At 40.4% G+C, this 17,056-nt stretch overlaps 1 protein-coding gene across 1 annotated transcript in view; it reads left to right on the top strand.

The window, feature by feature from the left end:
* Positions 1 to 17,056, top strand: part of LOC126278029 (putative leucine-rich repeat-containing protein DDB_G0290503) — a 567,177-nt gene that overhangs the window by 511,977 nt on the left and 38,144 nt on the right. The window contains exons 16-18 of the mRNA XM_049977802.1: positions 1,133 to 1,781; positions 6,011 to 6,087; positions 15,931 to 16,087. Coding sequence (XP_049833759.1) covers positions 1,133 to 1,781; positions 6,011 to 6,087; positions 15,931 to 16,087 — 883 coding nt within the window. The remainder of the gene's footprint in view (positions 1 to 1,132; positions 1,782 to 6,010; positions 6,088 to 15,930; positions 16,088 to 17,056) is intronic.

Raw genomic sequence — 17,056 nt, 5'->3', positions numbered from 1 at the left:
GGATACGGACAAAATCAAAAAAGGATCGTACTTCGATTCTGACTTTTTCTCCCTATGAGAATGAACTGCATGTAGCTGTGGCAGGATGAGAAGGCCAAAAGGAAACAGAAATTTATATGTGAGAAAAACAAAAGAATTGAAAATTTAAAGTAAGAAGAAAAAAATGTCGAAAGTGGAGCAGGCGAGACGGACGCTGTAAATCTAACGATTCACGTAAGACTTCGGGCAATGTGAGTGCATCTGCACTGAAGAAGATGTCCGAAAGAACAGGTACCATCTTCATATTTATATTCGAGGTCTACTGAAGACAAGGGTTGCTTCTGTTTTGTGTCAATTTATGGGCACGCAACTATCGTGCAGGAATTGACAGCGAAGAAAGTGAAACTGAACTCATCTATGAATTTTGTGCCTTAAGTTACTAACATTCTGCCACTTGCGTTTTTATCGATTTTAACAAATTTTATTAGATTTTGAAATTAAACTTGCAAGGAAGTGTAAATTACTAATTGCCCTGACGCTGTATTAGAGTTGTAAATGTGGTACCATTGTACCCCAGGCGTAGGTAATAACGGATCAATTGTCAGCCCTTTTTAATTTTTTGAAAGTGTTTGTTTGTGTGCCTTCTCATCAGATATTTTTGTTTCACTGATAAATGTCACGTAGAAGTTTTTTAGCTTCTTCTTCTCCATTTTCTGAATCATCAGAACTGCAAACATTTTAGGTATAGAATGTAATATGTTACAGAACGGTTGGTTTATCATGTTTCGTGATAAATCAGTCACATGAACGTGGATATTGGACTTTAAGCCTAAATGCGTATGTTCTGTGTTTTAAACTACTGGTACACACATGTGTAACTATGTGTGTGTGTGTGAGTTACAAATATTTAATCTTATGACTAATACAGTCTATTTGAGACAGTTTTGCTAATTCGTAGCTCACTCGTGTTAACAGAGTATTACACGGGCTCCGATAATCCCGACGTTCAGTGCCCGAAATGCAAACAACAACGACATTAAATCTTATGTTTCACTATGGTATGGATATAGTTATGTTTAGCTATTTAACGGAAAGCATGAGACGATAGTTTGCTTTTGATGTAATTATTCACATATAGCAACATTATTTACAGGTACACCGTGAAAACTTGGAGACATGTCAGATTGAACTAAATGAACTGAAGGGAAAGTTACAAGAGAGTGACAAAACACTTCAGTTAAACTTGGATAAGGATAAGAATAAGGACGAATACGCAAAAGAGTACGAGGATGAAATTGCAAGACTACAAAAGCAAAATGATATGCTTACTAAAAATCTGAAAGCAGACTTAGAAGCAAAAAATGCTGAGCTAGATACGGCAAAATTTGAAATGAACAAGGAAATTACTGAGCTAAAAAAACAACTCGAGAAGTGTATAGGTGATTGTGATGGATACAAAAAAGAATTAAACTTACTTAAAGAGAAACTAAAAGGTTTCAAGTCTTCCAAATCAGAAGTCGTCGTAGAAGTGACTAAGTCTGAGCCGCTTCCTACTGTGAAAGAGGAAAAACCTGAAAAGAAACAAAAGAAAGAGAAAGAGAAAAAGGAGAAAGAGAAAAAGGAGAAGAAATCAAAACTAAACGTTGATGAAGCTCCAGTCAGTAAAACCGAGATTGAAACCGAGAAAAAGCCAGAAGTGGCTCCCAAAAAGAAAACTGTAGCTCCTGCTAAAAAGGAAGCAAAACCTGAAATGACGTCTAAATCGAAACTGGAAGCAAAAATACCAGAAGGTGAAAAGAAGGGTATGTATATCATACATTAATAAATATTTTGCAAAAATCAATTTACCACTATAAAGTTAATTTTGTTCCCTTACTAACAAATAAATTTCGTCAATAGGGTAGCAAATACATTTCTATTGGAGGAAATGCATCCCTTGTACTTTTATTAGAGGTATAGGGTAGATAAGCATGATTTTGGCCAAGATTTTTTCTAATTCCACTTGTTTCATCATATTTTGGCAAACACTGACAGAAATTCAGTTACTGCTTTGTTCAAATGTTAACTAGTTATTACCTTTTACATGTATATCACATTTAGAGCTTTCAATCAATTTACTTCTTGGTTTAAACATTTTGAAAATATATAACCTGCACCTTTAAAGTTTTCTCTTAAGTTTGGTTTTCACACTTTAATCTATATCTTGAGAAACAAATAAACATTCTACTAGACTTTCAAAATAACCAACTTTTTATTACTTTTGAGGTACTTTGTCATAGGAGGTTGTACATCTGCAACTACATAAATGCTAGAATTTCCCTTATGGCTTCAGCCATGTATGCATTCAACACATATATTGAACACACCTGCTCCTCCATCTCTCTGTGTGCACCTCTTTCTTCCACTGTGCGTCCACCTCATACGCTGACATCTATCTGTCTGCTCCTTCTCCCTCTGTCTGTCTCTTCACCTCCTCTCCCCCTCCATTTGTCTATTTCCTCCATCCCCTTGCTCTAACCATATCTTCTTCCACCTCATTCTGACCATATTTTGCTCCCCTCTCTCCTTCTATACGCACCTCCCCCTCTTTCTTTTACACCTGCTCACTACTCCTTCCTTCTATCTCATGCACCCCTCCCTCCTCCCTTCTCTCTGCCTGTGCCTCCTCCTAGTTACTCTGTCCATCCCCTCCTCTACCCATTGCAACCTCTCCCCAGGCATGCTCCTGCAATACATGGTGACACTACTCCCAAAACATCCCTTTTATACAGGGCAGGCTGCACACCAGGGGCTTGAAAAATCATTTATTTGCTCCTGGTCTATAGGCTGTCAGGCAAAGCAGGTTGATAAAACATGCCCATACTATTCGAACACAACACACCTGCCTTGCAGGGTAGCTTACATGTCACATCCCGAAAAACCGTTTGTTGCCCCTGCCATACAGGCTCCTCTGCAAAGCAGGTAGATTTGGGAGGCTGATACTACACTCCTGGAAATGGAAAAAAGAACACATTGACACCGGTGTGTCAGACCCACCATACTTGCTCCGGACACTGCGAGAGGGCTGTACAAGCAATGATCACACGCACGGCACAGCGGACACACCAGGAACCGCGGTGTTGGCCGTTGAATGGCGCTAGCTGCGCAGCATTTGTGCACAGCCGCCGTCAGTGTCAGCCAGTTTGCCGTGGCATACGGAGCTCCATCGCAGTCTTTAACACTGGTAGCATGCCGCGACAGCGTGGACGTGAACCGTATGTGCAGTTGACGGACTTTGAGCGAGGGCATATAGTGGGCATGCGGGAGGCTGGGTGGACGTACCGCTGAATTGTTCAACACGTGGGGCGTGAGGTCTCCACAGTACATCGATGTTGTCGCCAGTGGTCGGCGGAAGGTGCACGTGCCCGTCGACCTGGGACCGGACCGTAGCGACGCACGGATGCACGCCAAGACCATAGGATCCTACGCAATGCCGTAGGGGACCGAACCGCCACTTCCCAGCAAATTAGGGACACTGTTGCTCCTGGGGTATCGGCGAGGACCATTCGCAACCGTCTCCATGAAGCTGGGCTACGGTCCCGCACACCGTTAGGCCGTCTTCCGCTCACGCCCCAACATCGTGCAGCCCGCCGCCGGTGGTGTCGCGACAGGCGTGAATGGAGGGACGAACTGAGACGTGTCGTTTTCAGCAATGAGAGTCGCTGCTGCCTTGGTGCCAATGATGGTCGTATGCGTGTTTGGCGCCGTGCAGGTGAGCGCCACAGTCAGGACTGCATACGACCGAGGCACACAGGGCCAACACCCGGCATCATGGTGTGGGGAGCGATCTCCTACACTGGCCGTACACCTCTGGTGATCGTCGAGGGGACACTGAATAGTGCACGGTACATCCAAACCGTCATCGAACCCATCGTTCTACCATTCCTAGACCGGCAAGGGAACTTGCTGTTCCAACAGGACAATGCACGTCCGTATGTATCCCTTGCCACCCAACGTGCTCTAGAAGGTGTAAGTCAACTACCCTGGCCAGCAAGATCTCCGGATCTGTCCCCCATTGAGCATGTTTCGGACTGGATGAAACGTCGTCTCACGCGGTCTACACGTCCAGCACGAAAGCTGGTCCAACTGAGGCGCCAGGTGGAAATGGCATGGCCAGCCGTTCCACAGGACTACATCCAGCATCTCTACGATCGTCTCCATGGGAGAATAGCAGCCTGCATTGCTGCGAAAGGTGGATATACACTGTACTAGTGCCGTCATTGTGCATGCTCTGTTGCCTGTGTGTATGTGCCTGTGGTTCTGTCAGTGTGATCATGTGATGTATCTGACCCCAGGAATGTGTCAATAAAGTTTACCCTTCCTGGGACAATGAATTCACGGTGTTCTTATATCAATTTCCAGGAGTGTATTTCCACACAAAATGCCTTTCATGCAGGGCAGTGTATATGACAGAAGCTGAAAAACAACAAGTTTTTTCTCTTGTCTCCGCTCCTTGTAAAGGTGGGAGTTTATAAATCCCACAGTGCTAGTACTGAGTCCTACTGTTTCTGTGCCAAATATGGTACATGTCGATCCAGGGATTTGGGAGGAGATACCAGACAGATACATATACACTCTGCTTTATAAATGTAACAGATAACCTTTTGCAGAACAGTGCAAAGTTTCACTTATCGTAGTGAAGTAGCAACAATATGGCTTCTCTAATCACTTTGCTGTATATTTCTGTTTGCTTATCCTTCTGTGATTTTTTTCTGGTAATTCCCTGGAGGCTTTGTTTTTCTGTAACCATTTCCTTACACATTACGCATATAATAAAATTCTACTTAATAGAAACACCAGCAACAGGGATCTTTTTCATCCAAAGAATAATAATTGAAGAAAGGGTCCTTACACTTAATAAACAATTGGACATATGCGGAAAATAATGTCTCTCTCTTCCCCCCCCCCCCCCTCTCTCTCTCTCTCTCTCTCTCTCTCTCTCTCTCTCCCTCCCTCCCTCTCTCTCTCTCTCTCTCACGCACAAACACTAAAAACCGTTAAAATCACTGTATCATCTGCGATATAAAAACATGATACAGCAATTAGAAACATACTTGCATTTTTTCCCTACTTCATATCTTCATATTCATAAGTGCGCTGATACCCAGCGGAATGATAGAACTTTTCTTGCTGTTGTGCCTAGTGAAAGACTTCGAATTTATGAGATCAATTTTCTACAAATATATATTTTAATGTAAATAGGGAGGCAATGGGTATCAGAGGCAAATTTGACCTTTGGGTCGCCTACATTCAGGGTAATGAAAATATGTGATGTCATCGGTGATCTTTGACCTCGACTGCGGTGAACGAGAAATACAGGCCCTCCAGTGAACTTGATGTCACACTAGTTGCCTTGTCCTACATACAACATGAAGGCTTGGCTCCATTGAGGTCCACAGGATATCAATGTGTCAAAGAAATGGTACCCACCACAGGTATTAACTTTGTCCTGTATTATCGAGAGCCTGCATGCATTTAAATACAGAGTTAAAAATTATTGAAATCGTCTGTAGTTTCAGCTTGTTCTATGCCGGAGATTGTTGCTGAAACTCGTAAGACCTGTAGCGTCGATTGCTGTGATGCACCCCACAGGGCCCATGTATCGTGTTGGCCCCAACCTTGACTGCATGATGTCATCAGCGACCTTGTACGTATGTCATCACACTTCTCTCCTCTCCCCTGCATTTCTCACCTCTCCACCCAGTATTTTACCAGCCATTAACTCGAGACAACCAATCACAGCCCAGTGTTTTGCCAGCTCTTAAAACGAAACAGCCAATTAGTAAATAGCTGCCGTCTTAGCCATAAGTATTCAAATAATATGAATTTTGCTAAATTGGTACTATGATCAAAACTATTTAATCATTAGTCAAATGATTTTCTTTGATAGCATGCTGATGGTGGTGATAGCATAATATTTACTTTGTTAAAGAGTGTAGAGGTAGAACGTGTTGCACTAAACTAATGTTCTAATTGCTACTGCCTTTTGAAGGTGATGGAGGTGTCTGCCGTTGTATGGAACATCCGCTGGTGAAGATTATCTACAAGATTCTCCATGGCGGCCCTGAGGTTTGTGAAGTTTTTCTCAATAGTCAGTCTATTTGCATTAAATCTGCTGCGTGAATTTTATAACCTGGGCACAATAAAAGTTTGAATGGACGAAACCAACTGACTTATCTCAGTCAGTGTAAAAGACGAGATATTTGAAGTTTCGCATTTGGTAACGATGAAGAACGACTGTATTTATTGATTAACTGTGATTAGTATTATGAGACAGTGAAGGAAACAGCTTTCGTTTCATGAACGAAAATATGACATTTCAATTAAAAAAGTAGAGCATTTTTAAATTATTTTAAAATTTAAACGATGAATTAAGCGTGCGGTAAATGGTGAGGAAGTCATCATTAAGCATCATATTTTTATTGATACTAGTCTTTTTATGTGAGAAAAGTACCTATATAACACAACTTATTTACCATCGCCGCCATTACCATAGACATTAATATCAACTTCATCCTCAACTTTTCAAGCGGAGCATTACCTTGTTGCTTTTCCTCTGATGAAGTGACATTCTTTTTAAATAACTTACGTAGTACACATTATTTTAAGAGGTACAATGTAGCTTTCTTATCTTTCTGTTTGTTAAAATACCTCCTGTTACCATACAGCCAAGAATTTGTTCGATGGAGAATAGTTTCACATTGTGATACTATGGCTTATCTGAAAGTGACAGTTCTCTGATCTGTTCCACCTAGCCTGTAGTGCATTCTGTTTCCTTTATTTTGTTTTATTCTTTTTATTGGGGTAACAACATTAATTAGTACGTTAGTGGAAGAGACCGATAAGCAGTTGGGAGCTCTTCCTATGGCACGTCAAGACTTCCTGGCTGATACAACGGGTCGGCTTCGGCGTCTAGCAACCAGTGACCTGCTAGACTGCAGATTGCGGTTGCTACCACTACACAACCACTGAAAGAGTAAAACGTTGCTGCTGTCTTCTGCAGCTTCAGACATCGCTTGATATGTTCGTAAATGTGAACTACGTGAAGTGGCTCAATATAGATGACGTTCAGTTATCTATAAGGCCAATCTTAACTACAAACATTATTGTTAAAATCAATCTTTATGCTTGAGCTATTACGCATTGTGCTGGCATTAAGCAGAAGGCATTTTGTTCCAACAATATTTCACGTTATATTACACAGAGAAGCTTGTTTAAATTATTTTGTTTTGAGTCTGTGTCTGAATGCAGTGTGAATGTGCTGATAAGTTGCTGTGTGTAAAAGTGTTTCGATTCCTAACATTTGCTGCAACTGAGGTGACGTCATTTAACTGTGTTGAGTGAACTGACTCCGTTGTCACTCAGTACGATACCAACGCTCTATCTTTTAGTAAGCACATAGCGTTGGAAATGGTTGAGACATTACTGTGGTTGACAGGGTGGGGGTGAGGAAGAACGATAACCATGTGATTCTCCTCCATGACTTTCTGCAGTTTGGTGTCTGACTCAGCCTTTGGCAAAGGGTCAGCTGAGTCTGTTGGTGGCTGGTCACACATGTACAAGGCATTGCATGGCCCACCTGCTAGTGTGGTTGCTGGGAGTGGCCTAAGGGATGGTCGGTACTGCAGACTGATGGGCTTCACTCACCATGTGACCCCTTGGAGCAGGTATCCAATTCTGTGTCATGGAGACCCCAGTTAGCCCAGCTGGAGGCAGTGTCTGTGCTGGGTACACTGCTCGAGGTTGTTCATGTGATGGAACAACTACAGCGTCGTAAAGATAACATGGAAATAAAGCGTTTCTGACCTGTCAATAGGACGTATTTTATTTGTTGACGTGGGAGGAATCAGTTCTGAAAATCTGGCAATACTTTTATGTTACACCCTGTAATAACGGACTCCAGGACAACCCTTGCATAGTAACTTGTCAGTGAGTTAATAGTCTATATCCGAGTTATTTGCGGCATTTTTATTGGATCTGTTAAATCTTATAAAACTATACGTTTCACACAAAATAACTAGTCAGTGTATGTGGCATAAAACGAGTGACAAAATATTTTACTTGTCAATGGCTTCCTAGCCCAACATTTAATTGATTAATACCCATACCAAATTCTTCTAGAAATACACCATTTTAATTTAAACAATATGACTATGGTGAGCATTTGATTTGCACACAAGTTACTCTTAAAATCGTAACTACATACTCTTTTTAACCAATTTGCTATTACAGTGATCTGAATGCTGATAGAAACAAATACAGCATGAATCTTACCATGTCTTAGATCTGAGCAGCACTACCCTGATTCCATATAATTAAAATTGCCAGGGCAAAAAAAATGTTGTAAGAAGTGCAATGTATGAGAGTACATTTGGCCATTCTTTCACACTGCATGTATCCACAAACGTTCCTTCACTTATACCCTGCGTTCTCACCCCTTCGCAAACTTACTCACTCAGGAACTAATACCTACACCCCATTCATAATATTACACAATATAGATCACTGAAATAACACCCGTAATTTTAAATATAATTTTCCCAAAATGTACAAAAATATAAAATTACTGACCACAAATTACATTTGGCTACTGAAATAAATGATTGTTAACTTCTTAACTAAAAGCAAATACCAAATCATCCCATGAAATAACTACCTCATTGTAGACACTAATCAACTAATACAACACAGTACTTTCAGATTATTCAGTGTTACTGCTCTGTACCCTCCATGTCTACAACACTATTCTTTACAGTAACCGAATTTTCTATCAATAATCATTTAAAAGAGACTCTCCTACACTTCTCTTAAACATTAAATTCTGTTACATTTCCCTTAAATTAATCACCCCTTGAACCATGGACCTTGCCGTTGGTGGGGAGGCTTGCGTGCCTCAGCGATTAAACTGAAGAAACTGCAAAAAGGTGAGAATTTAAGGAGATGGTACCTGGATAAACTGAAAGAACCAGTTTCAGGGAGAGCATAAGGGAACAATTAACAGGAATGGGGCAAAGAAATACAGTAGAAGAAGAACGGGTAGCTTTGAGGGATGAAGTAGTGAAGACAGCAGAGGATCAAGTAGGTAAAAAGACGAGGGCTAGTAGAAATCCTTGACTGACAGAAGAAATGTTGAATTTAATTGATGAAAGGAGAAAATATAAAAATGCAATAAATGAAGCAGGCAAAAAGGAATACAAACGTTTCAAAAATGAGATCAACAGGAAGTGCAAAATGGCTAAGCAGGGATGGCTAGAGGACCAATGTAAGGATGTAGAAGCTTATCTCACTAGGGGTAAGATAGATACTGCCTACAATAAAATTAAAGAGACCTTTGGAGATAAGAGAACCACTTGTATGAATATCAAGAGCTCAGATGGCAACCCAGTTCTAAGCAAAGAAGGGAAGGCAGAAAGGTGGAGAGAGTATATAGAAGGTTTATACAAGGGCGATGTACTTGAGGACAATATTATGGAAATGGAGGAGGAGGTAGATGGACATGAAATGGGAGATACGATACTGCGTGAAGAGTTTGACAGAGCACTGAAAGACCTGAGTCGAAACAAGGCCCCAGGAGTAGACAACATTCCATTGGAACTACTGACGGCCTTGGGAGTGCCAGTCCCGACAAAACTCTACCATCTGGTGAGCAAGATGTATGAGACAGGCGAAATACCCTCAGACTTCCCGACAAAACTCTACCATCTGGTGAGCAAGATGTATGAGACAGGCGAAATACCCTCAGACTTCAAGAAGAATATAATAATTCCAATCCCAAAGGAAGCACGTGTTGACAGATGTGAAAATTACCGAACAATCAGTTCAATAAGCCACAACTGCAAAATACTAACACGAATTGTTTACAGACGAATGGAAGAACTAGTAGAAGCCGACCTCGGGGAAGACCAGTTTGGATTTCGTAGAAATACTGGAACACGTGAGGCAATACTGACCTTACGACTTATCTTAGAAGAAAGATTACTGAAAGGAAACCTACGTTTCTAGCATTTGTAGACTTAGAGAAAGCTGTTGACAATGTTGACTGGAGTACTCTCTTTCAAATTTTAAAGGTGGTAGGGGTAAAATACAGGGAGCGAAAGGCTATTTACAATTTGTACAGAAACCAGATGGCAGTTATAAGAGTCGAGGGACATGGAAGGGAAGCAGTGGTTGGGAAGGGAGTAAGACAGTGTTGTAGCCTCTCCCCGATGTTATTCAATCTGTATATTGAGCAAGCAGTAAAAGAAACAAAAGAAAAATTCGGAGGAGGTATTAAAATCCATGGAGAAGAAATAAAAACTTTGAGGTTCGCCGATGACATTGTAATTCTGTCAGAGATAGCAAAGGACTTGGAAGAACAGTTGAATGGAATGAACAGTTTCTTGAGAGGAGTATATAATAGGAACACCAACAAAAGCAAAACGAGGATAATGGAATGTAGTCGAATTACGTCGGGTGATGCTGAGGGAATTAGATTAGGAAATGAGACACTTAAAGTAGTAAAGGAGTTTTGCTATTTAGGAAGTAAAATAACTGATGATGGTCGAAGTAGAGAGGATATAAAATGTAGACTGGCAATGGCAAGGAAAGCGTTTCTGAAGAAGAGAAATTTGTTAACATCGAGCATAGATTTAAGTGTCAGGAAGTCTTTTCTGAAAGTATTTGTATGGAGTGTAGCCATGTATGCAAGTGAAACATGGACGATAAACAGTTCGGACAAGAAGAGAATAGAAGCTTTCGAAATGTGCTACAGAAAAATGCTGAAGATTAGATGGGTAGATCACATAACTAATTAGGAAGTATTGAATAGGATTGGGGAGAAGAGAAGTATGTGGCACAACTTGACCAGAAGAAGGGATCGGTTGGTAGGACATGTTCTGAGGCATCAAGGGATCACCAATTTAGTATTGGAGGGCAGCGTGGAGGGTAAAAATCGTAGTGGGAGACCAAGAGATGAATACACTAAGCAGATTCAGAAGGATGTAGGTTGTAGTAGGTACTGGGAGATGAAGAAGCCTGCACAGGATAGAGTAGCATGGAGAGCTGCATCAAACCAGTCTCAGGACTGCAGACCACAACAACAACAATCACACTTAGAAAATGCATCACTCATATTACATTCATGGTCAGCACTGGTATTACACAGCAATTAGCTCAGAATTTGCAGTCGTTCGCTTCAGAATTTAACTTCATCTCTTTTTTAATTTGTTTTCTCTGAGCGCCACTGCTGTTGTTATTGTAACTCCTTTCACTGAAAATTCTACCAACTCCTTACATGTTATTGTTCCTACAAATCAAGTTGACAAACCGGATGTGCCACTCCCACCATCAAGGTATCCATCATTAGCAATATCAGCATACTTAACAGAAACAATGGAAGTATCTTTTTGTACCTTCGGTCTCTGTAAATCTGCCTCCTCCAGCGATCTCCATTTCACTGTACACTTCCTTACTAACTGAAAATACACTGAGGTGGTAAAAGTCATGGGATAGCAATACGCAATGTACAGATGACTGTAGTATCGTGCACACGTAGTATAAAAGGGGCAGTGCATTGGCGGAGCTGCCATTTGTTCTCAAGTGATTTATGTGAAAATATTTACGACGTGATTATGATCGCAGAATATGAATTAACAGATTTTCAGCGCGGATTGGTAATTGGACCTCGACGAATGGGACATTCTATTTCAAATGGCTCTGAGCACTAAGGGACTTAACATCTGAGGTCATCAGTCCCCTAGATCTTAGAACCACTTAAACCTAACCAACCTAAGGACATCACACACATCCATGCCCGAGGCAGGATTCAAACCTGCGACCGTAGTGGTCGCGCAGTTCCAGACTGTAGCGCCTAGAACCGCTCGGTCACAAAGGCTGGTCCGAACATTCTATTTCGGGAACCGATAGGGAGCTCAGTAGTCCAAGATCCATAGTGTCACAAGTGTGCCGAGACTATCAAATTTCAGACCTTACCTCTCAGCGTGGACAAAACAGTGGCCGAAGAAATTCACTTAACGACTGAGAGCAGCGGCATTGCCGTAGTGTTGTCAGTACTAACAGACAAGTAACTCTGTGTGAAATAACTGCGGAAATCAATGTGGGACATACGACAAACTTGTCCATTAGGACTTTACGGGCAAATTTTTCTGTAAATGGGCTATGACAGCAGACGACAGACGCTAGTGCCGTAATTAATAGCATGACTGAAAAACTGTGGCCTGCTCAGATGAGTTCCGATTTAATTTAGTAAAACCTGATAGTAGGGTTCGAGAGTGCCGCAGACCCCATGAAGATGTGGACTGAAGTTGTCAACAAGGCACTGTGCAAGCTGGTGGAGACTCCATAATGGTGGGGACCCTCTGGTTCAATTGAACCGATAATTGACTGGAAATGGTTATGTTCACCTACTTCTAGACCATTTGCAGCCATTAATTGACTTCATGATCCCAAGCAATAACGGAATTTTTATGGATGTCAGTGCGCCATGTCACCGCTGCACAGCTGTTCATTATTGGTTTGAAGAACATTCTTGACTATTCGCGCGAATGATTTACCAAGCCAGATCGTCCGACATGAGCCCCATCTAATATTTACGGGACGTAATCGAAATGTCAGATAGTGCACAAAATCTTGCACCTGCAACACTTCCGCAGTTATTGACTGCTATAGAGGCAACATTCCTCAATATTTCCTCAGGGACTTGCAAAGCCTTGTAGAGTCCATCTACTTTGAATTACTGCAATATGACGTACAAAAGGAGGTCCAACACTATATTGGGAGGTATCCATGACTTTTGTCGCATCAAAGTGTGTGGTTGCTATGTACCACTAATTCATTACATTGTCTAAAAAATTCCTGAAACGTCACATACACGTCGATGCAAATACCAAAGGACTGACTCTTTCGCCATTTTAAATAGTATCCCATTCCTTGGTAACCAACATTTTGTTCATATTTGCAGCAGATATCCAGACATTCGCACCACATTTCTTCCCATCTTTCTCCAGCTAATGATTATTCGCTGCCATACATTCATCACTATCCCTGGAAACATTCTCACTTCATCATCTGGACAACGCATATCAATAATATCATTAACACATACATGAAAAATAACTTCATTACTCTTTATCAAGAACGACAAAACTTCATCATGTTCCGTGAAATTACATGTATTTTCATTATTATCAATTAGTACACAGTTAACAATCAAAGAACTCCCATCTACTGAAACTTGAGTGTGATCACCTGCCAGTTCTCTCTGTTGCTTACTATGTGGTATTCCTGGCTTTTGAATGCTTCAACAATGCCTTCTGATTAAAGTCGAACCAATGGCTCTGTCTCCAATATAGTGATAACACCAAGTGCCAATAAACCAATTTTAATCTCATTCAAATTCTTACGCTTGCCATTTTATTTGAATCAGCTTTGGATTCCTGGTCATGAATTGTAAATTAACTAAACAAACACTGTTTTTAGTCTTGTTTCACAATTTATTATTAACGTTATTGCATTACCTAGGTTTCGGGTTAAAACCCAATTTGCAAGTTATATATTTGAAAATGGGCTTATAACCCGAGACCTGGGTTGTGCAATAACAATGATAATAAATTGTGGAACAAGGCTAAAAACAGTGTTTATTTAGTTGTCTTACCCTTGCCATTATCATCTTTAAAGAATTATCATATTGTCTCCTATTACTGTTAGTAAAATCTCCTTTACTCCATTTATCCCTCTTCTTAAAGCTGTCCCTCAGCTAACCATTTCACAAATAGACCAAATCAAAAAATACCAGATTTTTTCACTTACTTTTTAATAATTGCATCGGTCATTATGTCCTCTATAATTATTCCTGGTCCCTTTTCTCTCCACAGTTGCGTCTCAGAATTTAAGCACTACAGCCCCCTTCTGGAACTCCAGCATTCACTATCCTGATTCACTAGACACGGAAAGTTCATATCTTCTGAACAACATGTGATACTTATGAAGTAATTGTGCCATAACATACAAATTTAATGTCTTAACTAACTTACACTAAAAACTGTATGTCAAATTTTGTATGAGTTTCCGCGATTTAGAACATTTGCACAAAGCAAGAATCTTTGACCAGTTAAAATATATGTTACTTTTACACTTATACAACAAGCAGGTGCTCTTCTCTATGGGAAAAATCTCCCTCTTACCATTTATGACTCAAAAATTACGTGGTACTTCCGGCTTTCGCAAAACTGACGATACAATAATACACATTTTGAATAGTCTAATTTTGATGTTAACTTATATAAATGCGTAGACTCTTACACTACTCCTTGTACTTTGGTCTTAATTGTAGTGCATGCTGCTGTGTATAAAAATGTGTTAATTAAGGAACATCTGAAAAGCGATTTGCCAAATATGGTAATTAGTGACAGACTTCCACCAGATAAGCAAACACCTGAATGATGTAAGTGAATATATTTGTAAATAGCTCTCACTGAGATCTGTCTGTTAATACTTCACTGAGACTCACATCGATTTTATTAACAGAGTTAATTAATTTCAGAAATAATTATTTAATTTTAAAATATGGTAGTGAACTGTGACTCTTGATTAAGTGTAGCTCTAGAACCACTGGTCAAGTTTGAGTGCTCTGACAGCAAATAATTTCGTTTCAGTTTCGTCTTTAATTAGTTTTCTCCTAATTAATATCTTTATTCTTTCATGAAACATCTCTAAATCAAAGACAGTAAGTACAACTACGCCAACTGCATTGTCTATCCGAGAGATATCATCATGTTTAAACAGCTCTCATAGGTCACAATGACCTAGGTTTCCCCTGTTTTTCACATCCAGATACCTTCTTCGATCTTGGGATTGAATATTTTCAACGGTATCTGTCTCTTCATTTTCTCGACGACACTGACATTCATGGTAAATGATTAATTCGCAATTGTGTAACGTCCTTCTGTGGGAACTATTCTTTCATAGCGGCGTAATTTGTCTTTATCGGGAAGGTATTTCTTGCTATAAATGTGAGAGAAGATTCTACGCCTATCACGCAGTTTTTTGCAAGAGTTTTATTGTTCATTGTGTCATTAAGAGTTTTTCCGATAACGCCACCAAGTACCTGAAATGTTGAACCTGAATGATACTGCCGTACCTCGCCACGTAGGATCCCAGGTCTGCCTGTCCTGTAACTTCTGATATGAGATTTTGTGGCCAGTTTTCACAGTGATCTAATGAAGCTTCTCTAGCTCTTCAGATGTATTCTTGGCAATTACTGATAGGGCATCGGCAAAGACAAAACATATTATACTGATTATTTTTTACTTTTGTTCCGATATTTATTACAGGTACCCCTTCCGGCCATAATTTGGTCTTATCTAGTAACAGACTGAAAAGGGGTGGAGATGCTTGCGCCTGATTTTTATGAAAAGATTTTAAGAATACACCGATTAATTTTACTTTAGAGGTTGTGTTGGTACAGTATGTAAGATTAGAGATGATTTATTTTACAAGTAGCCCACTAATGTCAGTTCTACCGCAAACTTGACTACTGTTTCTTTTTTCAAAATTCTTAGAGCTGAAAAACCGAATATGAAACTATCTATATGCTCGAGAATGATAAGTGTGAATCAGTCCAGGTAAGCAAATATGGTCCTCCATAGAATGAAATACGGACACCTCGGAACCAACTCAGACTACTCTAACAGTACTTGAGGGTGATAAGGTGGTCAAAGGATGCAGATAGATGCCAACACTTTCTATGTTGTCTGCAGTGCATGCACCACGCCACGTCCACTGTATTTAGCATCTATTTATTTTACCACATCTGTAACCAATTTCTTTAATATTCATATTTATTTTCCTGTTGTCTTTTATGCAGAACAAATGTAACACGGGGAAAATATTATGAATATTTTTCTTTCTGTTAAGGTCCTGCATTCAGACGAAATCATCTATTTACACAAAAAACTGTGCGCTGAGTGTCGTACGGCTTTGGGTCCGCCAAGAGATGAAGAGCAAATAAGGGCTCACAGAAGGAAGCTTCAAAAGGAAATAACTGAACGGCAAGAAAAGGTGTATAAAGGAGGTAAGTGGGACCGTAAAGAAGTTGGGAAACAGAAAAGGTTCAATGGCACAATTCAGTTACGTTTAGTAATAAATGGTTCAGGTTACTAATGTTGAGTTGCAAATTTCTAACGAACCACTTGCATTTGTTCTTTTGTGTCAGTATACAAAGTAATTGTTACAGTATTTGTCATCCATACTGTTCTTTCCCAAAACGTATTGGTGATTCCTGACTTAGACTTTCACTCTGCAGCAGAGTGCAGTCTGTTAAGAAATTTCCCACCAGATTAAAGCAGCGTGGTAGACCAGAGCGTAGTCTCGGACCATTTACTTTCACAGCTAATGCTCTTGCTGTAAGAGGCTTCCAGTATTGCTCATCGTCTTCCGCGCGAACTCGTAAGAGACACTGGTGTAAGAAAAAACCATTAGCAGATTGACGTTGTAACTCAAGTCTTGAAAGATGATGGACAGCTACACTAATGCTTCTGAAAGACTGAGGTCTGAATGTAGCAATATTGGGAATATAATGCCGTTACGAAGCAGTGCTATTCCGGCACCTTTGGAATCCAACAGTCCAAGATCTGCTGCATAATGCTCTAGCACAGCTTTTCCCATCCCGGACGCCCAACTCTTTGAATATAGCAGGCACGCATAATTAGGAAGAAGTATTAAAACGCGAAGCCCGCCATCGGATTTCAACTTGGGATGGAGAAAGCTAAGTCGAGAGAAGACTGGATTTTGTTACTACTCATGCAATTCCTCCCTAACTAAAACACAGGGGCGCGATACACTTGCACATACATTAAATCCGTGTGACTTCAGTCTCAACAGCCAGAATGAATGCTGATGGACAGCTTACACGGATCTGACGAACTTTAGCTTGAGTAAAGTTCCACATAGGGACAACAGAAATTCGTTTTTAAAATTCACGTGGCCTCATACTTATACTAAGCAGAACGCAGTAAGTTTCCTTATATCACATGAACAGTCT

This window comes from Schistocerca gregaria, chromosome 1 (genome assembly GCF_023897955.1).
Source record: "Schistocerca gregaria isolate iqSchGreg1 chromosome 1, iqSchGreg1.2, whole genome shotgun sequence".
NCBI classification, from domain to species: Eukaryota; Metazoa; Arthropoda; class Insecta; order Orthoptera; family Acrididae; genus Schistocerca; species Schistocerca gregaria.
Note: the sequence above shows the minus strand (reverse complement) of the source record. Positions and strands in the feature narration are given on the sequence as shown.